Source organism: Elgaria multicarinata, chromosome 6 (assembly GCF_023053635.1).
Source record: "Elgaria multicarinata webbii isolate HBS135686 ecotype San Diego chromosome 6, rElgMul1.1.pri, whole genome shotgun sequence".
NCBI classification, from domain to species: domain Eukaryota; kingdom Metazoa; phylum Chordata; class Lepidosauria; order Squamata; family Anguidae; genus Elgaria; species Elgaria multicarinata.
The window spans coordinates 279,884-301,585 of NC_086176.1; the positions used below are offsets into that span (position 1 = coordinate 279,884).

The 21,702-nt window shown below is 40.2% G+C and overlaps 1 protein-coding gene across 1 annotated transcript in view; it reads right to left on the bottom strand.

Annotated features, from left to right (window-relative positions):
• Window positions 1–8,435: 8,435 nt before the first annotated feature.
• Window positions 8,436–21,702, bottom strand: part of PPP3CB (protein phosphatase 3 catalytic subunit beta) — a 65,347-nt gene continuing 52,080 nt past the window's right edge. Inside the window, exons 12-13 of the mRNA XM_063128891.1 lie at window positions 18,549–18,646; window positions 8,436–9,041 (exon numbers count right to left, since the gene is read on the bottom strand). Coding sequence (XP_062984961.1) covers window positions 8,863–9,041; window positions 18,549–18,646 — 277 coding nt within the window. The 3' untranslated portion in view covers window positions 8,436–8,862. The remainder of the gene's footprint in view (window positions 9,042–18,548; window positions 18,647–21,702) is intronic.

Below are 21,702 nucleotides of genomic sequence, written 5' to 3' on the forward strand. Positions count from 1 at the left end.
TCAATTTTATGAGCCAAAAGCTATCAGAAAATCTAGAGACTTTAATTGCAGCCATGTCTATTTTACAAAAATAGCTCTGCAGTGCTTGTCTTATTGCATCACGTTGATGTTGTATGTCTCCACCCGAAATTACTTTAGGATCGAGGCCAAAGTTTCGTAATCTGATTTCGCATCGATCTATCCAGTTATTTCTGAAGAGAGAAATTCTCTGTTCATTTACACAGAGGCTTACTAATTTATTTATCGGATGTTGTATTCTAAGATAATAGAAAAACATAGTCTTCCAAATATAGTATGCTATAGGCAATACCCCAAGTTCCGCCCTTGTATAGCAGGTGGGAGTTCCTGGTGGGAGACCTAGCAGTGTCCTTAAGAAGTTATTTTGGACAACCTCAAGTGGGCGTACATTTGTGCCCCCCCATATTTCAGCACTGTATGTTATTTGGGGTACCACTTTCTCTATAAATACTCTACTAGCTGAGGCCACCAGCTGACCACCTCTAACCTTAGCAAATCTTAACACAGTATGCGTTGATTTTTGTGCTTTCAGCTTTGTTGCCGCCAAATGACTGGACCACACGCCGTTTTGCTTGAAGCAAATACCTAGATAATTAAATTGGATGGTTTGTTCCAGAGGATGGCTGTTTAGCATCCATTTATGTTTAGGGGGGGGCGAGCTCCAAATACCATTACTTTTGTTTTTAAATAGTTTATACACAGATGTTCCTTCCTGCAGGCCTCTCCAAAAGCTTTAAGCATTCTTCTCATTCCTATTAAATTTTGTGATAATAACACCATATCATCCGCATACATCAGTATGTTCAGTTTTCTCAAACCAACGGCTACAGGAAAGTTTGAATTGCCAGACAGATAACCAATAATATCATTTACATATATATTAAACAGGATAGGTGCTAATAGGCAACCCTGTCTAACCCCTATGGATGTTTTAACTTCCTTCGACAGTTGTCCTCCCCTTCCAGCTCTAACTTGGATGGTCGTATTTGTATATAGGTTTTTTATCAAAATCAGAAGACGCCTATCCATCCCAAGATGCCATAACTTGTACCATAATCTATCCCTATTAATCCTATCAAAAGCTGAGGTTAGGTCTACAAATGTGGCATATAGATGTTTTTTTGGGTGCCCAGAGTATTTCTCTCTAAGATGGTTTAGAATGAAACACTGGTCTATTGTCAATTTGCCACGACAAAAGCCGGCTTTTTCATTTCCTATGATGTTATTTTGAGCAACCCAATCTTCAACTTTTATTAAGAGTTGCTTAGTATATAGTTTGGAGGCCACATCTAGCAGACTAATGGGTCGGTAATTGGCCGGTGATGATTTGTCACCCTTCTTATAAATTGGTACAACTATACTTTGGGCCCAACCGTTGGGAAATTTACCATGTTGGTTGATAAAAGTAAACATTTTAGCCAGAATAGGGGCCCACCAGAGCTCGTTTTCTAGAAAAATCTCTGGGGGTAACATATCTTCCCCTGGTGCTTTCCTTCTTTTTAAGCTAGAGATTAACCTTTTAACCTCACTAGTGGTAACATCTGGCCATGGGTCTGTCTCTAGAATGTTGGGGAGTACTATCTGTGTCAAGTAGGTTGTTCCCTCCGGATTATACATTTTTTCAAAATATCTCTCCCATTGCTTGATCATAATCGGCGCTGACATCCCATAGATGGGTTCCTTTAATTTACAGGCAACCAATTGCCAAAATTTAGTTGAATCCCGATCTCTGGAAGCTTGTTCGATATCGGCCCATAATTGGGCGAAAAAAGTGTTTTGTTTTTGTTTAAGGAGCTTCCTATACAAACGCCGATTTGTCACTAAGTCATGCAGGGCGTGGGCCTGAGCCCCGTACTTGGCCTGTCTGCTCAAGGAGCAGAGGACACGCCTAGCGTCTCTGCACTCTTGATCAAACCAACCCTCTGGATGGGGTCTTAACTTAGGGGGGGGGAAGTGGTTGAACATATAAAGCCCAATTGCTGTGTCATGTTATGAAATAGGGAAAGAAGGTCATATTGGTCTGTTTTCAAAAAGCTGGTTCTTAGGGCTAACCACTCCCAACTGAACAAGACGTCCCATGTCTTCTCCTGTAGATTAATGTCCCATCTTAATCTCCGTTTACCTTGTTGGGTGTATGACATTTCTGGGGGCGTTTCATTGCTTATTCCCTGCGTTCCAAAGAGTTCCAGAAGCACCGGCTGGTGGTCGCTCGCAGGTTGAGTCCCTATCGCGAAGTTTTTTACGTTTGGGGCAATTATTGAATCTATCAGGAAATAGTCGATAACACTTCCCCCTTTCTGGGAGGCAAAGGTGAAATTTGCCGTTGTATCGTCTGAGCCCGTGCTGTTTAGGATAAACGTGTTAAATTTATACATAAGTTTAAATAGGTTGGCGCCAGCTTCGTTGAATGCACAGTCTCTAGATTTCCTTGTGGGGAGGTGTGCCAAATTGTCCTTGGTTAATGCAAATTTCTGTTGTGCAAAAGTATATCCATCACCCATCCTTGCATTGAAATCCCCCATCACTATCATCGCGCAGGGGGGGTTTTGTGGACTAATTGTGTCCATAAGGGATTCAAGAGTATCCCACATATCGGGAGTGTAATAAATTGAGCCCCTAGGGGGGATATAAATATTTATACACACCAGCCTGATATTTCTGTATTTAGTCAATTGGATAGCCTGCAAATTTTGTGAGGGAGTGGGTATTTCCTTAATTTCAACATTCAGGTTTACAGATATCCCCAGGGCTAATCCACCACAACTCCTCCCTTTCTTAGCAATCTTTGTATCCATGTTTCTTGTAGCCCCACTATATGAAATTTGGATAGATATTGTTTGAATCCTATGTTTATTATCCCATCCTGAGATATTCCAGGACAAAAACCTCAGTGGGGCTAAGGGTGGATCTGTGTGGGCTTTTCCAAAGAGATAGGAGGAGCACTTTTCTTTATTCATTTTACTTCCAGCAGTTCTTTGTCAGTCACTGGGGGGCCTAGGCTTTAAAGGACAAGATGGCTTAGGCGCCATGACTTTCGCTACGGATGTTTCTGTTATTGGGCTCAATGATGGCTTCCCTGCATAGACTGCAGGGTTAGTGTTCGTCTTGGTGCATTCCCCCTCTTGATCCCTATTATCATTGACTGTAATATCATATTGCCTTATCTCGGCCCCAGGTGCTACAGTTGGATTATCTGAGTGTATCAATGGGTGGCCATCAAGCGCCCTTTTGATCACACTAATGTTCGGGTATAGTATACCTGTATTGTCTGTTGGATTTAAAGGCATGACCTGGCCTCTTATAGGGCTGGTTAGATCTTTATTACACCTCTGACCATTGGGGATATGACCCGTTTTAGGTCGACTTTCCTTAGGGGGGTGTATGGAAATATCAGGGGCTGAAGTATTCATTCCACCATCCGCCTCATTTGTCTTCTTTAGTGGTTGCAGGTCTTGTTTATTAAGCCTATCTTTGCCAGCAGCCCTTTCTTTTTTGATTCGCGGGGTTTCAACCCGTGATTTCACCATATGTTGGGATTTTTGAGGTTTAAGTATTTCCAACAGAGCTCTTAGTCTAGAAAGGGTTTGATGTTGATATATGCTAGGTAAGGCATCAAAACTCTCTATGAGCTTTATCTCTTCTGGGTAAAGTTGTTCCAAGAAGCCACTCCTATCCTCCATCACAAAAAGTCTCATGTCCCTCTCTTCTTTGTTTCCTGGAAGTGTTAAAGGACTTTTAGACTGATTAATTTCTGGTTGAAGTGCGTCAAAAAGATCCCCCAGGTCCCCCAGCCTTGTGGGACCCGTTTTTCTGACTTCGCCGTGGTTGCATAGTGTTATGGAAGTCTTGGGCAAATAATCAGAAACAATTGTTGAGGCTGTATCCTCCAAGTTGATGAGATCACCAATCCTGGGATCCGATTGAGGCAAGTTATGAATATGAACATTCGTGTTGCTGGAAGATCCCAATGAGGACATTGGGGAGATATCTTTGAAATATCTATTCACTGTCAATCCCCGTCTTAGGTATTCTTCTTTGTTTCTATATATCTTAGCTGCCAAATCCGAAGAAGCGAAGGTAACCAGGGCTCGTGCTGTTTTGTCGTTATAGTAAAGATATTCAATTTTTTGGATTGTTTCCATATTTTGCCCAAGTGGGTTTGCATCCCAGATTGATATCAACTGTAGGAAATGCAATTTTCGCTCTTGTTGCGTTAGAATGCCCCTTGGTTTGGGGTAGATGGAAAATACCAAGGTACAATTCATTAATTGCAAATTTCATGAGGATTTCCCCCCAGATAGGAGCGTTGGTGTTAATGTTCTTTCCTTCTCAACCGAAGGCTTTTTTTTTGTTTGGGCTTCATGGCCAAGTAATGCCCACGGGTCCTGAATTTCAGTTAAATTTACTATGTTGGAGTGGATACCCTGGTTTTCGAGTATCAGTTTCCTCTCTCCCGGATCGGTTATCTGTGTGGTCCATTCCTTCTTTGGGATCAGTGGCTGTGCTGCTCTGTTCTTGTCTTGGGCATCCAGTATTTGGAATTATTATAATTCATTTTAGGCTTGTTTTTATACTTGGGTTGTCTCATATTTTCTGTTTTCTTTCTCCCTTTATGGTTTATAGCCTTTAATTTTTTTTGATTTCAGGCCCCTATTGATTGGAAGGTGGGATGTTGTCTTTCTTTCTCCTTTTAGCTTGGTTGGTCTCCTCTCCACTGGGGTAGGCTGTCTCTGATATATCTGTCATGTGTTCGAATCACTGGCTTTATAATTTGGTTTAATTCGTTTATGTTCCAGCTTGTCCTCTTTTGCTTGACCACTCTTGACTTCCTTTATGTTTTTGGCCAATACGAAGTTAGTGAGGGTGATTAGTAGGTCCTTACTTTCAGATAAGTAGTTCTTTATTAATGTTATATCCTCTGCCCAGCATCCAAATAGAGCTTTAATCATCTCGTGCTGGGATCTAAGCAGGCTGGACCACACCTGGGGATCGCTATTCCTGTTCGATGGAGAATATGTACAGCCATCTAACTGGGGGAAAGATAAGTTGGGTTGCGAGGGGGATAGACTACTACCCACTGATATTTGTTCATTTATAGGAAGTATAGTCGTTATGTCTACTGTGTTGTCTTGAGATATACAATGGGGTTGTCTATTACCCATTAGACCCTCCCCAACTGTAGAAAATTCGGACGCCAAACTACGTCTGCTTTCTTTTGGGAATTCGGGTTCTGGTGGCATCATTAACATGTTTGGACCCAATGACCAGTCCAAGATCTCATTTGATGTTGTGGTATGGGAGTGCCTAGTGTCTTTATTTGTTATTTTAATTCCCTCTGAGTTAACTGAGAAAAAGCTGGTTATCTTGGATTGTTTGTGGTTATATTTCCTCCTACGGGGGACATATTCCCCTGTCATTGGAACGATACCCTGTTTTTTGTACTCTCCTCTAGTTAGAACCATTCTGTTATACACTGTGTGATTTTACAGGCTCTGCTGTCTTGTTCAATCTTCCTCCTCCACACTCTCCCTTCGGTTATCAAATGTTCAGACACGTGCTGGTCCTAGCTTTTGTAAAAGTAGGGTGTAACACTGGGAAGCTTTTGTTTGTCTTGTTATTTACCCTGGAGCAGCCTGAAACCAGGTAAGGAGCCACTGAAGTACAGTAACTATATACCTTCAATCTTTAAACAGTGTGGTTGCAAAAATATTTTCCACTATTGTGGTCAAACATTTGAGTGTACATGTCTGACTGCGTCTGGCACAGTTGGGATTTGCTATTTGCTTCTTTAAAATTTTGTTTTAACTGTTTTTATTCTGTTTTTATTTTCACTTTACCTTGTACCTCCGAAATTTTTCAATGGGGAGCAGTATATAAATATTCTAAATAAATAATAATAAATAAATAAATATTAGACAAGAAGGAGTGGACCACTGGTGTCTTCTAAGTGATATGATAGACAAGACTCAGGTAGAGCTCACCTGACCCAGTTATTTTACTTCGTGAAACCGAACTCTAATATAATACTATGCCCATTAAGTAAGTTTTCTAATAAAGTCATTCAGAGAACCTAACTATTGAAATAAAGTTAAACCAAACCAATCTGAGACATGGCCAGGCACATTTATTGTGCGCTTCTTTTGATAAAACACATGCTTTAAAACATGCACCAAGTTTTCAACTTCAGATAGGATTGTATACAGGTTGTATTTTGTAGCACTGACAAATGGGAGCTGAAACTTATTGACATAAGTTTCAAATGTTTATCCATTGGATGAGAAAGATAAGTAGCAAATTGCCAGAAGAATGAAAGTAAAGTGGCATTTGACTACAGTTCATTGTTGGTTAAATGTCCCAATCTTCAAAAAGGGCAAAAGGAGGAACCTGAGAACTATAGACCAGTCAGTCTGACATCCATCCCTGGGAAAATTCTGGAGCAGATTATAAAGAAGTCAATTTGTAAACACCTTGAAATCAATGCGGTGATTACTAGAAGCCAACATGGGTTTGTCAAGAACAAGTCCTGTCAGACAAATTTGATCTCATTTTTTGATAAGGGTTCCCTTGTGGACCGTGGGAATGCTATGGACATCATATATCTTGACTTCAGCAAAGCTTTTGACAAAGTACCACATGACATTCTGATTAACAAACTAGCTAAAAGTGGGCTAGATGGAACAACTATTAGGTGGATTCACAGTTGGCTACAGAATCGGACTCAAAGAGTACTTATCAATGGAACCTTCTCAAACTGGGGAGTACCGCAGGGCTCAGTCACAGTGCTCTTCAACATTTTTATTAATGATTTGGACGAGGAGGTGCAGGGAACGCTGATCAAATTTGCAGATGACACAAAATTGGGTGGGATAGCTAATACCATGGAAGCAGAAACAAACTTCAAAGTGATCTTGATAGGCTGGAGTGCTGGGCTGAAAGCAACAGGATGAAATTTAATAGGGATAAATGCCAAGTTCTACATTTGGGAAATAGAAACCAAAGGCGCAGTTACAAGATGGGGGACACTTGGCTCAGCAATACTACAAACGAGAAGGATCTTGGAATTGTTGTAGATTGCAAGCTGAATATGAGCCAACAGTGTGATATGGCTGCAAGAAAGGCGAATGCTATTTTGGGCTGCATTAATAGAAGTATAGCTTCCAAATCACGTGAGGTACTGGTTCCTCTCTATTCGGCCCTGGTTAGACCTCATCTAGAGTATTGCGTCCAGTTCTGGGCTCCACAATTCAAGAAGGATGTAGACAAGCTGGAGCGTGTTCAGAGGAGGGCAACCAGGATGATCAGGGGGCTGGAAACAAAGCCGTATGAAGAGAGACTGAAAGAACTGGGCATGTTTAGCCTGGAGAAGAGAAGATTGAGGGGAGACATGATAGCACTCTTCAAATACTTCAAAGGTTGTCACACAGAGGAGGGCCAGGATCTCTTCTCGATCCTCCCAGAGTGCAGGACACGGAATAACGGGCTCAAGTTAAAGGAAGCCAGATTCCAGCTGGACATCAGGAAAAACTTCCTGACTGTTAGAGCAGTACGACAATGGAATCAGTTACCTAGGGTGGTTGTGGACTCTCCCACACTAGAGGCCTTCAAGAGGCAGCTGGACAAGCATCTGTCAGGGATGCTTTAGGGTGGATTCCTGCATTGAGCAGGGGGTTGGACTCGATGGCCTTGTAGGCTCCTTCCAACTCTGCTATTCTATGATTCTATGAAATCAGCATGTGGTTTTGATTTTGATTTTATTTTAACCAAACAGTCCAGGAGCTATCAAAAACATAACATGCATCTTCATTTTATATTTCCACTATCATCTTAATGACCAACAGAATAATTATGCATTGTATGGACAAAATTCCATTTTTTTTTACAGAATTAAAAGAACACATCAGGAGTCACTCAGCCCGATGATCATTAGCTATTTAAGCAACTTTAATACAATGAACTAAAATATCTGTAACTGCTGCTTAAACTATAAGATTTTTTTATGTACCTCATAGGTTTATATATTAAATATTTGCAAAATGAAAACATGTATGCACAAAATACAAAGCCAAGCTTTACAGATTCGATATAAATCAAATTTACTTTAAACACAATGTACAAAATTTATTTAGAAGTAACTTAGCTATCTTCATATTATTAGACTTCTGTAACATTCACATGTGGGGAAAGTCTCAAAATATTGGGCAAAAACATTTCTAAATTAAAATATGTTTAACACCTGTGTTCAAATAATAAACATTTCTATATAGAAATCTTTTGATAGGTGTTAACTAGAAATAATATGTTGAACATTATACAGAATTAGCAACAGTACACCTGATATCAGCATTTTACAGAATTATAGATTTTTGGCATTTTTCATTTATTTAAAATGCAGTTTGTCTGCAACCTCAGACGTCTGTTTTAAGACCACTGTAAAATTATCATTTAAAGACAGTTTATAAGACCATTAAATAAATAGGGATGCATCAGAAGATCTGATTTAAAACAAAAAAAAACCCACCACCCTACCTTGAAAAGACAATTCCATTCTGTAAATGTAAAAAGTGTTGACAATGATAAAAAAGTAACATGCGAAATCTTGTCCCTGGATGGAGTCACCTCTCCATAGGGTGACTTTGATAACACACTGTTAATATCCAAGTCATCCCATTTAGGAGAGCATCCCCAAATCCCCAAAGCAAGAGAAGTGAGTTCTCTTTCGAAAGATCAAGCTACGATTTTACTTTGTGTAAAACATGTGGACCGGGATATTTTGGCTATTGTCGTGTCAAGTTGCTCTCTAGGAATTCTCAGGCAAGACAACAGTTAAGCACGCAGATGTGGCAGTCACTGGGCATTGTGGTTGCCAGTCCCATTGCGTCCATTGGCATTGGTTTCATTCACAGAATTAACACTGCTTTGCAGAAGAGCATCTTTCCGTGGCGGCATTCGTTCATTGATCCTATCCAGACCTTTCGCCTCTTCAAAACTGTAGATTTTATGTTGTGGAGAGAATCCTTGTATTGCTTAAGAAAATGCAAATTTGACATGTCAGTAATGGGGAAAAGCTCTAAACATTCTAAATATATTCTTAATAATTAATAACTAAACAAGAGACCAGTGAATTAGATTAAATGCGATTTTATGCCTTTGCATCTCTCTTATTAAAAGTGAGGCCAACTCCCCAGAGAGCCACATTGTCATGAATGGGACTTGTAAAGGTGAATCATGCTCAGCATTCTCTTGTGTATCACTAGTAATTTCAGCTTAAGCCCACTTGGTTGTTGCTGGGCTTTCCCAAGCAGGTGTGGTAGTAACTGAGAACACAAAAGGAGAATACAAAAATCATCACAATCATCACATAACTAGCAGAAATGCAGGTTATGGTTGTGAATATCTTGGCTAAACAAATGGGAATATCCAAAACAGCCTAGGAAGTGACTCAGTCAGTACTATTGTAAATCATGAGAGTTGCTAGACTTCTATAGATCATTTTAAATAACAGGCAGGAGCCCATTTTATTTTGAACAATACCAAAAAACAGTTTAGTTTTGAAGAAGAATGTCCTGTGCATGCACTACTACAGAAGTGATAGGGTTGTGGAGATGGTGCAACTGGGCCAGGCAACTTGTCCCATTCCCCATCACAGCGAGAAGTCAGGGGGAAAGACAAAGCCTTCCACATTCTGGTTTAGATGGTGCTTAAACCCCTAAGGAACTTGCAGCCCAGGTTTTTAAGGAGCGGCTGGATGGATGAGATGGATGGATCTGGATGGATCAGGTATAGTTCAAGTCTTCAGACAGCTGGTACACTTCTTCTTTTTTAAGCCTGTACCCCATCCTTGCAAATTAGTCTACAAAAATTACTAGTCCACAAAATTTTACACTAGCTCACTTGCCCACACTCATTTGTCACTGGCTTGAAAAATGTATAAAATGTATAAAAGTTGGTAGCTTGAAGGCAATTCTTACAAGTGACAAGGACTTGTGTCTATTCTTCCAGTAGCACATAAGTCAGCTATATGGTGAGGAGCCAGAGCCAGGATCTGCAACACAGGCTTCCAAAGAGTACGTGAGGTTTGAACAGGACAGAAGTGAGTACATGATAAATCTTACACGCATAGCTGCTTCTCTTCTAAGTTATGAAGTGGCCCTAAAAGTTGAACCATATCCAATAAAGACTCTCCATCCTCTTTGAAAATCTTCAGAGAGACATCTCTTTGCCAATCAATTCTTGGAAAATGAAACAAGTTACCCAGAAGTGCCCCTTAAGGAACATTGCATTAAACAGATTCCTTTACAAATCTCATCCTTCAAACAAAAAGCACCCACTTATAGCTAAAAGAAGAATTTGATTTTCTTATGCTGCAAAAACTGCTCTCCAACCAAAGCAAACAATGCTGAGATGTCTTCCATCTATTTAATTACTCACCAATGGTTTTCTTCTACAGTATGCAATGAGTGATCAAAACTTTGCCCGCACCTGTGCATCCTGCAGCCCAGACTGCCTTCAACTCTATGCCTGCATCTGCCCTGATGTCACAGTGACTTTCTGGCTTAACCACCGTAGTTAAAGCCGTAGTTTAAGGTGTCTTCTGAAAGGGGGAAGTGTGTCCTACTCCTTCTGGGTTGATTGCTGTTATATCATAGTTACAACCTCCACTGAGGTCTTAGAAGGCCTTTTAAGTCTTGGGCTTAAGGGCAGTATGGAATCCTTTGATTCTGAATCTAGGATCCAAAGAGTAACCCCTATACACTTACATTACAAAGCTGTTGCCTATACATCAGGGACTTCTGAATGAATAGCAAGAGGTCAGATGCTAAATGTTTGAAGAATTTTCTGCTCATAATGTAAGATAATGTGATATCATATAGAAAGCATCTAACTACTGCATTGCCAAGAGAGAGAGAGAGGAGAGAGAGGGGTGGGTGGGGTTTACACCAATACTAAAAAGGAAAGAATATTAGCCAGTGAAACATTGTCTATTTTGCCAAATCCTGGTACATAATATAAAATTATAATCTACAAATCAAGATTACACATAATAATAGAGAACACCTCATCATTCAGTAATAACAAATCTTGCACTACTAGATGTCTTATGAAAAGTAATGAAAAGACATAGGCCCCGATCCAGAAAACTACCTAGGAAGATCTCTGTGTGCTGTGGAGGGAGGAGGTCTGCACCATTTTCTCAATGCCGTGGGTGGCACAGGAAGCTGCTCCTGAGACACTGCCTAGGAAGGGGGCCGTTGGGAAGCCACGTTCAAGACATGCAGCAAAGTTACACTGTCAAGAATATAAAAATTCCTGTCTTGTGCCCATTGGAGACAATGCTTTAAAGCCATTAGCATCAAATAAAAAGACAGTTACCTAAAGCACAGCACGCTGTTATGCTAACAAAGGAAACTTCTACATCACAGTTAGAAAAAGAAAATCCCCAGAATTGTAAAGGCAACTGCCGTCATCATGACAAGATGAAATGTTACATATAACAACAAATGAATCAGTATTGATTCATCTCTGGTTGTGCAAGTTGAAATTAAGAACACGCCCCACAGAACAATCTTTTATATTCTCTCCCAGGCACCACTTTCCCTACGAGTAGCAAAGAATACTGAGACCGTACCTGTACAGAAGTGAGTAGATGCATGCAAAACGAATGAGAAAGATGAAGAGTGTAATATCACGTAGCAGAAAGGTTATGACTAATATTATACTAGTTTGATTTATGAAGATCTTTTTAAAATAAATGTTATTTTCTTGCTTTGATGCTACCATTTAATAAATCAAAACACAATTAACATGCATCCCCAATGACACAGAAAAAGCTTAAAGGTGCCACATCCAAGGAAGAAGAGCTTCTCCTCCTCCTCCTCATCATCATGAGTATCTGATTCTTTTTACATATAATGATGATATATCAAAATGTAGCCACTCCCCATGCAAACTAGGAGGACGCTTATAGTTGGGCAGCAGGTGGAAATGGAAAAAGCCCACAGAATTTTAAAGAGGTGGGGGAAAGAATGCAGTAGTCAACCTTCATGAATACAAATCTAGAAGAAGATTATGGATTTTCTCCTCAAAAACGTCAGACGTTGAACAATTTCTCACCAAAGAAGAGAAGCAAGATGATTAATATGTGTAATCTGCATAATCATTCCTTCACTCCCATTTCACTCAACTGGTTAGCAGAATAAATATCAGCATTGCACTCTCAGTTAAGAAGAGTTTCAGAGGCCAACATCATTTACAAAATGATACATTTGTACCACAGTGATCAGAATTTATTAAAGTGGTGTTTCAAATAATATCCAACCTTATTTCCTTTTCTATGTTATTATGTGGAAATTGAAAATAAGACTGTGACCCTGCTTTATGTTTGTGTACTTGGGGAATGCTGTATTCTGTACTTTGTTTATGACTTAATTTATGGAAGAAGAAGAAGAAGAAGAAGAAGAAGAAGAAGAAGAAGAAGAAGAAGAAGAAGAAGAAGAAGAAGAAGAAGAAGAAGAAGAAGAAGAAGAAGAAGTAGAAGTTGTTTCAGTCTGAACTCTTCTGGAAGCTCCAACACCAGAGAAGAGTGATATGGAATGGAGGAGCCCACAAAAAATGTAGCGTTCTGCCTGAAAGAGAACTCTAAGAAATTAGAAAGTTAGGGATTTCCTCATGGGTGGGAAGATTGAGAATATGTGAGGGCCCTCTTCCCACCAACCACCCTGTTTAAAATAGTTTTGGAAAAAGAAAACCTAACATATTTTTGAACACATCTTTTAATATTCTCATTAGCAGACTAATACTATTTCACGTGGGAAGGAATATAAGGCTCATTGTTGATATCCTTTATATCCACAAGCAAAAACAGGCAATAATCTACCAGCTGATTCTGCACAAAGTTAATTGAAGGCAGCAGAACAGGTGCAGGGGGCACAACTATGGTTGCACAGGTCTTCATTCTGTCAGTACAGCTTCTACGGACAATGAAGCCAACCTATAATCCCCAAGAAGCTGCATTTTAACTTCAACTCCATCAGGAATGCCCAAACTCAAGTCTCAGGGGACTCATCAGTTCTATGTGTAATTGCTCATAATGGGATGCTCACCTGGGGATGAGCTAGGCTTGAGAAGGGGGGAAAACTCTTACTTGACAAACAGAAGCTTTGTTTGGATGTAATGATAAACTATAGTTTATTGGATCAGCCCAGATGAGCCTTGGGCTTGTGCAGTTTCCCCTTCCCTCTCCAGCATGGTCATGAGGAAGAGCTGGTAAGCTGTTCTTTCTGTTTTAATTGGACATTATGTCTGAACTGGACATTATGCCCAGATGAACTGCAGTTAGTTTACTGAAACAAGCTAACTTCATGCTGTAGTTTATGAACCTGGCTTGTTTCAATAAACTAGCAGCAGGAAATCAGTGTGCTCCCAGATCGCTTTCTTGGCACCTGCTGAAGTGCCCTACCCTTCCCACTTTTAATTTAAAAAAACACGGTTTTGTTTACTGGCAAGCTGGGATTGCTTCAAAGCAAAGTGAGGGCCTCCATCCGCTGCCATCTTAATTTCCTATGAATGCCTGTGAACCACATAAGGGGATCAGAAGCATTCTCACGAAATTAAGCACATATGCGCATCCCTATTAACTACTAAAAAAAAATTAAAAATGGGAAAGGCAACAGAGGAAAGCAATGAGGAAAATGGAACCGACCTCACCTGTCCTCGCACGCGGGAAAGGTGATGATTAAAGATGGATGCTGCTGTTCACACCGGAAATGGTATCGGAAGTCGAAAGGCAACAAAATAAGTCTGGGCGGGGGGGGGGGAGGAAAGAGCAACTAATTGTTACACACGTTGGAAGAAGGGACGCCTTAAATTCACTTAAGACGGACTAAATAACAGCACCCAAAAGCCGGGAAAATGCGCTTTGAAAGTAAGCCTGTGTGTCTCGATGAGCTTCGGGGCGCACTCCAGACACACGCAAGCGCCTTCGCAATGACGTGTAGATCTAGCCCTGGTAGCTGCAAACCAATGCTTCCCTCTGCAGTATGTTCAGTCACCAAGAACAAAGGGGAAAAGTAAAAGGGACTCCTGTCACTACTGTCTGGTAAGCTGAGGTGGGGGAGCTAAAGAGAGCAGTGGGGGCAAGGAAGTGCAGTGGGAAGCCAACTGGGTCAGGGAAGTCAGCAGAGTGTGTGGAGGGAGCCAGTGGGGACCGGGAGCAACGTGGTGGGTCAAGGATGAGTGTGTGCTTCTGCGTCTGAATGGAAGGGGGGATGCATGTGTGTGACAAGGAAAGAGCCAGAGAGGAAAGGTTCAAGGGGGATTTTAGAGAGCCCCTGAAGAATGTACGCGTTTTTCATGCGCTTGCAATGAGAAGGAAGGAATGTGCATCTGTACATGTACGTACACAGTCATGCATGCATAATAGATTCATGAGTATGAAAATGGAAAGAGGCTGGCTGGCTGGGGGCATTTGGGGTGTGTCTGTGTGTGTGCATATGTGAGAGAGGGAGGGAGGGAGTGTGTACATAAATGTGTGGTGAGTCACCATGAGAGAGTGTGTGGGTGGGGATCCAGAGGGAGAGCAAGCGAGATGGCGGAGTGGGGAGGTGAGCCAGCTGGCCCAGCGGGTGGGGAGAGTAAGAGAGTTTGTCTTCTGTGGAAGAGGGTTTTGATGGTGCTGAAAACTAGGATTCAAAGTAGCTGTTGAGCGTGTCGGTGCTCAGACTGCACTTCTGACTTGTAATCTGTCTTTTGGGAAGGTTACTTGTCCTTTGCCATGCCTCTCATGACAGCGGTTTTGTGGTGGTGCTGGACAGTTTCTCACATTGCCAAATGTAACTACAGGGTTAATACTACTACTACTACTACTATTATTATTATTATTATTATTATTATTATTATTATTATTATTTTATTATTATTTATTTATATAGCACCATCAATGTACATGTACTACTACTAATAATAATAATCCATAGTTAAGATTACCCATAGTTTAGAGTGTGGATATAACGATAAATTGTGATGAACTGAAAATGGAAGTGGAAGCTTCTAATCTCCCTCTTTTGGCCACACCACATGAGGGAGGAACATACAAGCCTGAGGATTACCTAGGCGTATTCTCATAATGATAAATCATAGTTTATTATTACATCTGAATGCAGCTGGAGAGTTACAGGACTCTCTGGATGGCAGATAACAGCCTAGACTGCTCTTACAGGACATCGTTTAAGTCCATAGGCATTACCTTTCTTTTTTTGTTTTGTTTTAAACGCACCTTGTATGCTACTGAATTTTCCTAGGCTACTGAAAATCCAGTGACATAAAGGTCACTGCCCTCCTTTGAAAATTACTAATTCAATCCAGTCTATTACTTTCTAAAGCTGACAGAGAAATACTTCACTGGATAATCTGGCTTCTTCAAGGAAAAAAAAGACAGTGCACTGGGTTGGATATGAAGTTACACACTCGCAGAGCTCCACTTCAGCTGTCTTAGTGCCACGAAGAGGACAAGACCAGTCCACCCTCAAGTGCATAATATGGTTAAATCCCAAGCTACAACAGCCGCACCAACAAACGGGATGATTGTGCGATGCAAGACCAAATACATACCTGGACAATATTAATCATAGCCCTAATTTTAAGTATGAAAATCACTTCAGCTGATTATAACTCAGCTTGCTTCAGGTCAGGTACAAACTAAATTATGGAGCTGTATTAAGCTCTTTAATAAAAATGCCAATCCCATTCATAGCTGTGTTTTTTGTTTTTGTTTTTAAAGCAAAGAGATACCAAAACAAAAGTGTCTTGATGTAGTATTTCATTTGAATTGCATTATTCTGAAAAAACTGTCTGAATTAAAGTGTGGACAGGTCAGACAGTTAATGGCGGGATGCCCATTTCCAATAACTGCTTTTGCAACAAAACAAAACAAAACAGTCCAGGTCCGAGCCCGATTCAAAGTGCTGGTATTAACATTTAAAGCCCTAAACGGCTTGGGGCCAGGCTATCTGAAGGAACGCCTCCTCCCATATGTACCTGCCCGGACCCTAAGGTCATCCTCAGGGGTCCTTCTCCGCGAGCCCCTGCCAAAGGAAGTGAGGAGGGCCTTTTCCGCTGTGGCACCCTGGCTGTGGAATGAGCTCCCTAAGGAGGTTCGCTTGGCACCTACGTTACATGCTTTCAGGCGCCAGGTGAAGACCTTTTTATTCTCCCAGCATTTTAACAGTCTATAAATCAATTTTAACTTGGTGTTTTAAATTTGTAATTTTGCATTGCTGCTGTTTTTATCTGGTTGAGCTTTTATATTGTATTTTATATTATGGTTTTATACTGTTGTTTTATACTTTGAATGTTTTTAATTTTTGTGAACCGCCCAGAGAGCTCCGGCTATTGGGCGGTATAGAAATGTAATAAATAAATAAAACAATACAAAAGGATAAAAAGTAATAGTGCTCAATAAAATCTTCCACCACGAGAAGCTGATTGATTTGTGTTTATATTACATTTAATTCTAGACAATACCATGCAATTACTGATAGAAAAAAATGAATCCTGCTTAATAGTTTTTGTTATTTATTTAATTAAACTCCTATTTTTATAATGCCCCTTGGTTATAAGTAATAAAGATTTGCATTTCAACTTTCTATTACACAGTCTATTTTGTGATAAGAAGGATCTGAGTTACAAACTATGTGAATTCCCTAAAATTCTATTTCAGAACATTCTCCTTTTAAATGTTTGGTATTTGAGGCTCCTCAAATAGTGAAAATAAATGTGAAAAATTCTAAAGTTGTGGCCATAGTGAACATAAAATTTTGAATAACATATGTATCAACATAGCCCTGTTGACTATTAAAAAAAATATTGGAATTAAAGAAAAAAATGTAATTTATGGAGTCAGATAAAATCATTTGACTATATTCCAATATTCTACAGATTATGTAATGCTTATTAAAAACTACAATATGTAAGCTAGGTACTGAATATACAAACCAAAAGTAATGTGGAGTGGAGGGGGGGTTGGATGAAACAAGGGATGTAGCATCTATAGTAGCATTGTCTGCTACTATAGACATTCATAAGTCACAGACATATGTAAAGACATATAAAATTTTAACACGTATGTATTATATGTCCAAAAGAGGGTAATGATAATTTGAAAATAAAATTTAATAAAATAAAATAAAATAAATTTTTTTTAAAAAATAAACTTAAACTTAAAACAAATAAATAAAATTAAAAGGAGTTAACTCAAACAAAAAGCTCTGGTAAACTGAAAAAAATCACAATTTTATAACTAACATTTGAATTTTTATAAATGTGATTACTTTAAATGGCAAAACTAGCTATTTTTGACAGACGAAAAATGCAACAGAGCTTATCAAGAAAATATATACTATAAAACTGCACTCACATTACACAGATAGCAACAATATGAAATAACACCTAAAACTAAAACATGTTGTGTAAATAAAGCTCAGGATTGCTATGAAGCCCACTTTCTGTCTTGACATCCATCACAAAAAAGTGAACTCCATATTCAGAAAGCATTAAAACAAGAATGTCACAATATTCTTTTGGCAACAACTAATCAATCAGCGGCTTTTATAAAATATTGAATGAGTGAGATTACAGGTATATTTTGTGTATAGTTCTTTTTATTTTCATGCAGAAAATATTAGCACACTTAGACACCCTTTGATTCTGACTTACTTACAAAAAATTCATTTAGTCCCTTCATTTTCAATTGATTTTATAACAGTTAATCAGTTACATTAGCAACCAAAATGCATGGTGTGCAGCAGCAAAATGCAGCCAACCTCCAAAAACAGGTGCTACAAAGTTGCTTGTACATCAGGAGACAGACACATACACGTCTGTGATAGTGATTTAGTTTTATACACATTTATACAGACATACAGCGATACCCAGAGAAAGACAGACAGGTCTAAAAAAGCAGCTACATCTGCAGAAGAAGGAAACAGCAACTTACAAGAACAATTCAGGGAGGTCAGTAGTATTACATAGAACAACTGACAAACAACATGAAAGGAACAAACTTTGGCATTAATCACCAGGGTACAAAACAGAGCACATTTTTCATCAATGGAATGCAAAACTAAGCTTGGAAGCATGTCACTATCAGTACTAACTTCAAAAAGGCAATGGACATTTACTGAACGTATCTGCAATGACACTGCCCACAGAAGTAAAACGATTATGTCATATTCTGTATTTGATGTAAGAATAATGGCCTACACTGTTAATCAAATTGTGCTATCTGAAACGTTCTATCAAGGAAAGCTTGATATACTAAAGCATAACTAAAACTGTTTGCTCATTGTTTTATACCCTGATTAAGTACTGATTTTACATTGCTTGATGAACACAGAATGTTATGCTTGATCATCAGCCGCTAAGACAGGAACTGAAAAGCGTAAGGAATTCCCTACATGCACTGGGTGGGGGGCCAGCGGAAGAGTGAGGCGGGCCCCGTCCCATTTGAGGCACAGCAAGGTGCACAGCATCATTACCACTTTGCAAGGTCCGGCGTCCTCCAGCCAATACACCACTAGGTAACATTCCAGTGGGAGTCAAACCCTTGAGGGTCAGCACACTTTCACTCTCCTCCCTAGATAAAAGAGACGAAGGAAAAAAATTACGCTTTACCCAAAGACAGCACATTTAGGCATGCAACTGCCACACGGCACAACTGGGAATGTGAAAAGCATGTTGCAAAAAAGGGAGCGCTTTTCCCTTCCTCAGATGCCCCCACCCACATTGCTTGCACACCGTACCGGCTGCATTTATCCCCAGAGCAGAAGCACGTTGACCATATTTACTGTGGTCCCTGGGTTGCTTGAACAGTACATTGGATCCTTTCAGCACGCACGTGCCCTTAAAGGATTACTTGAAAACAATTTTTCCCTGAAGGCAAAACCAGGGCAACCAAAGCCCAGCATACAGAATTATAAGTCTAGAGAAATCACAGAATTGAATGAACCTAAAAATCACTAGTCCTTGCCCTAACAAAAAGAATAATAGTAATACTAAAAAATAAAACATAAGAGTAAGATACCCTGTACGAGGTACTTTGTCTAAAGAAGCACCCCGATCCCAACTCTTAGAAAACATACCACCTAAACTTTGTACATTTCTGAACCCGTGCTTGGAGCATAAGACATGTAGGCCAAGCTTTATTTATTATCTTGGTAACGTGCCCTTCATTCCAAGGAGCGCAGAGCAGCATTTTACCATTACTACAACCCTTGAGATTGAGAGTTTGCGACTGGCACTCAAACCCCCCCATCATGCTTCAGTGCTAAACAAGGGTTTGAACCTGAGTTTCTCACGCCCAAAATACTCCCCTCCCCAGCCTCCTGGCTCTCTGAGCGCTTCCAGAGGGATGGCTCTTGGCACCAACCAATGAGCACAATTCTCAGCACTATACAGCACTCCCCCCCCCACGTATCCTATTATGTTCTGTCCAGAGTGACAGTGTGGCAGCATTTGTCTTTCACTTGCCCCAGGCAGTTATGATTCCCCTAATTGATAATTTCCTGGTTGACTTCAACAATCCGTTCCCTCTCTTCCCCCCCCCCCATATTGTTATAGCCATAAAGGCAGACACTTTCAAGCCTTTGACTGGGTTTGCACATCACACTAAGCCACGCTGGGTTGTTATTGTGGATGGCTGCAGAGTGGCTTAGTGTGAGGTCCAAACCTGGCAGAACGATTTGTTTTGTCAGGGAGGGCTAAAGAACTAGCTGGCAAGAGCAGTGAAAACCTCTGCCACTCCTTGCAATCTTGCTAGTGCTGTCGCCATTTCCCCTCATCTCTTTTCAACCTTGGGATGGATTTTTAATTTATGAAGAAAGAACACTAGACTGTCAATGCATTCACAATTTAATTTTTTTAAAAAAAAAAAATTCCCACAGTTAGGAATGTTGTGCAAATTTCCCCTCCGTTTTACTGCTCTGCCATGAAATTTGCATGATTTTTGCAATCCTGCTCACTGCTCTGTAACCCTTTATGTACATCAGACAGCTAGCAACAGAGCTGGCAGCTGCAAGAAAGAAGGCAGGATGAAATTTACAAGGATATTGACATAATAATGTTTTGCTTCCTGCACAAAGCTTACTTCAGTGTAACATAAAGCGGCCTTTATTTATTTTTTACTAGCAAGGGAAGCTGCCCAAATGGAGGATATTGATAAGAGTGGGGCGGGGTAGGAGTCTAAAGTGGCTGCAGGAGATAAGGCACTTTTGGGAGCAGATGTGCTTACTTCAGAGGAAGGTGAAGCAAACATTTTAAAAAAGATGTTCTCTGGCAAGGGAAGCACTGAAGCAGAGCACATTGACAAGAGGATGATATGGGTCTGCTTGGCTAAATTTGAGACAGTAGCTTTTGCAGTCTTGCATAAGAGCACAAGACCCCAAACAAAAAACAAACAAAAAAAGTATGCTCCTGCCCACCAAATCCACTGTCTCCCATCTGACATTCAAGAGCCAGTAACTATAAGGCTAGAAATGAAAACAGGGAACATGAGAATAGTGATGGCATAGAAACTTCTTGATGGTGGTTACATGACTGTGAAACAAAATCCTAAAAAAGATCTGCCCGCCTCTATCCTGGGTGGGGTTTAGAAGGTAATAATTTTTTTTTTTAAAATTAACACATATTTCAGAAAAATCAGGGTTTAAAAAAACTTATATAAGCATTTTAGGAATTGTCTTGTCTTTAAAAAAAATGTTTCAGAAGCTACCTTGAGCTTACATATGGCAGAACAAATTAAAAAAGGAAACTTAGTACCTTCCACACTAGAGGCCTTCAAGAGGCAGCTGGACAATCATCTGTCAGGATGCTTTAGGGTGGATTCCTGCATTGAGCAGGGGGTTGGACTCGATGGCCTTAGAGGCCCCTTCCAACTCTGCTATTCTATTATTCTCTTCTCTGATTTCTGCCTTTATATCCTGCTCTACGTGTTGCCTCTTGACTGTTTCATTCACAATTTCTCTTCCGTCCTTAATACCTGTCCAGAGCCCATTTCTTTTGCAGAGCATTTCTTGGCATTATTTTTTGTAACCTTTAACCCTGCTGTATCCTTTGTTCTATTCACATTACACAAGTACATGGGAAAAGACTATGCCCTTTTGTCTCAACCTATAAAGTAGAAAGTATGTGTGTGCCACGTATGTCCTGAAATGTTTACCCACTTCCACGTATTGTACTGCCTTAATGCTGTTCACCCAGACAGGTCTTTGAGTACATGGATCAGAAAAAATAAAAAAATATGAATTTGGGTTTTTTAAGTATTTTTAAAGAATGTAATAAAAACTTAGGTTTGTGCCTACAACTCCCTGCATGCTTTGGGCGGAACTCCCAGCATGCCTTGGGAAGGTCAGACTTACTGGCCTTTGGCAGCCATTGTGATTCCTAAAGTCAGTCAACCCAATTCCATCTAAAAGGAAACAACCCACATAATTGGGCTGCATCCATTTGCGGTGCCTCCTCCCACCTGCCACGTGTGGTTTTAAAATTATAACTAGATACAACAGTGTTTTTTTGAGAGGCTTGACTCTGGACGTGCTCAAAGGCACCCCCATCCTGATATCACTGTTTTCTCAGAAACTGAGGGAAGCACACGTGCAGCCTTCACCCTTAAGAGGGAGGGAGGGAGGGAGGAAA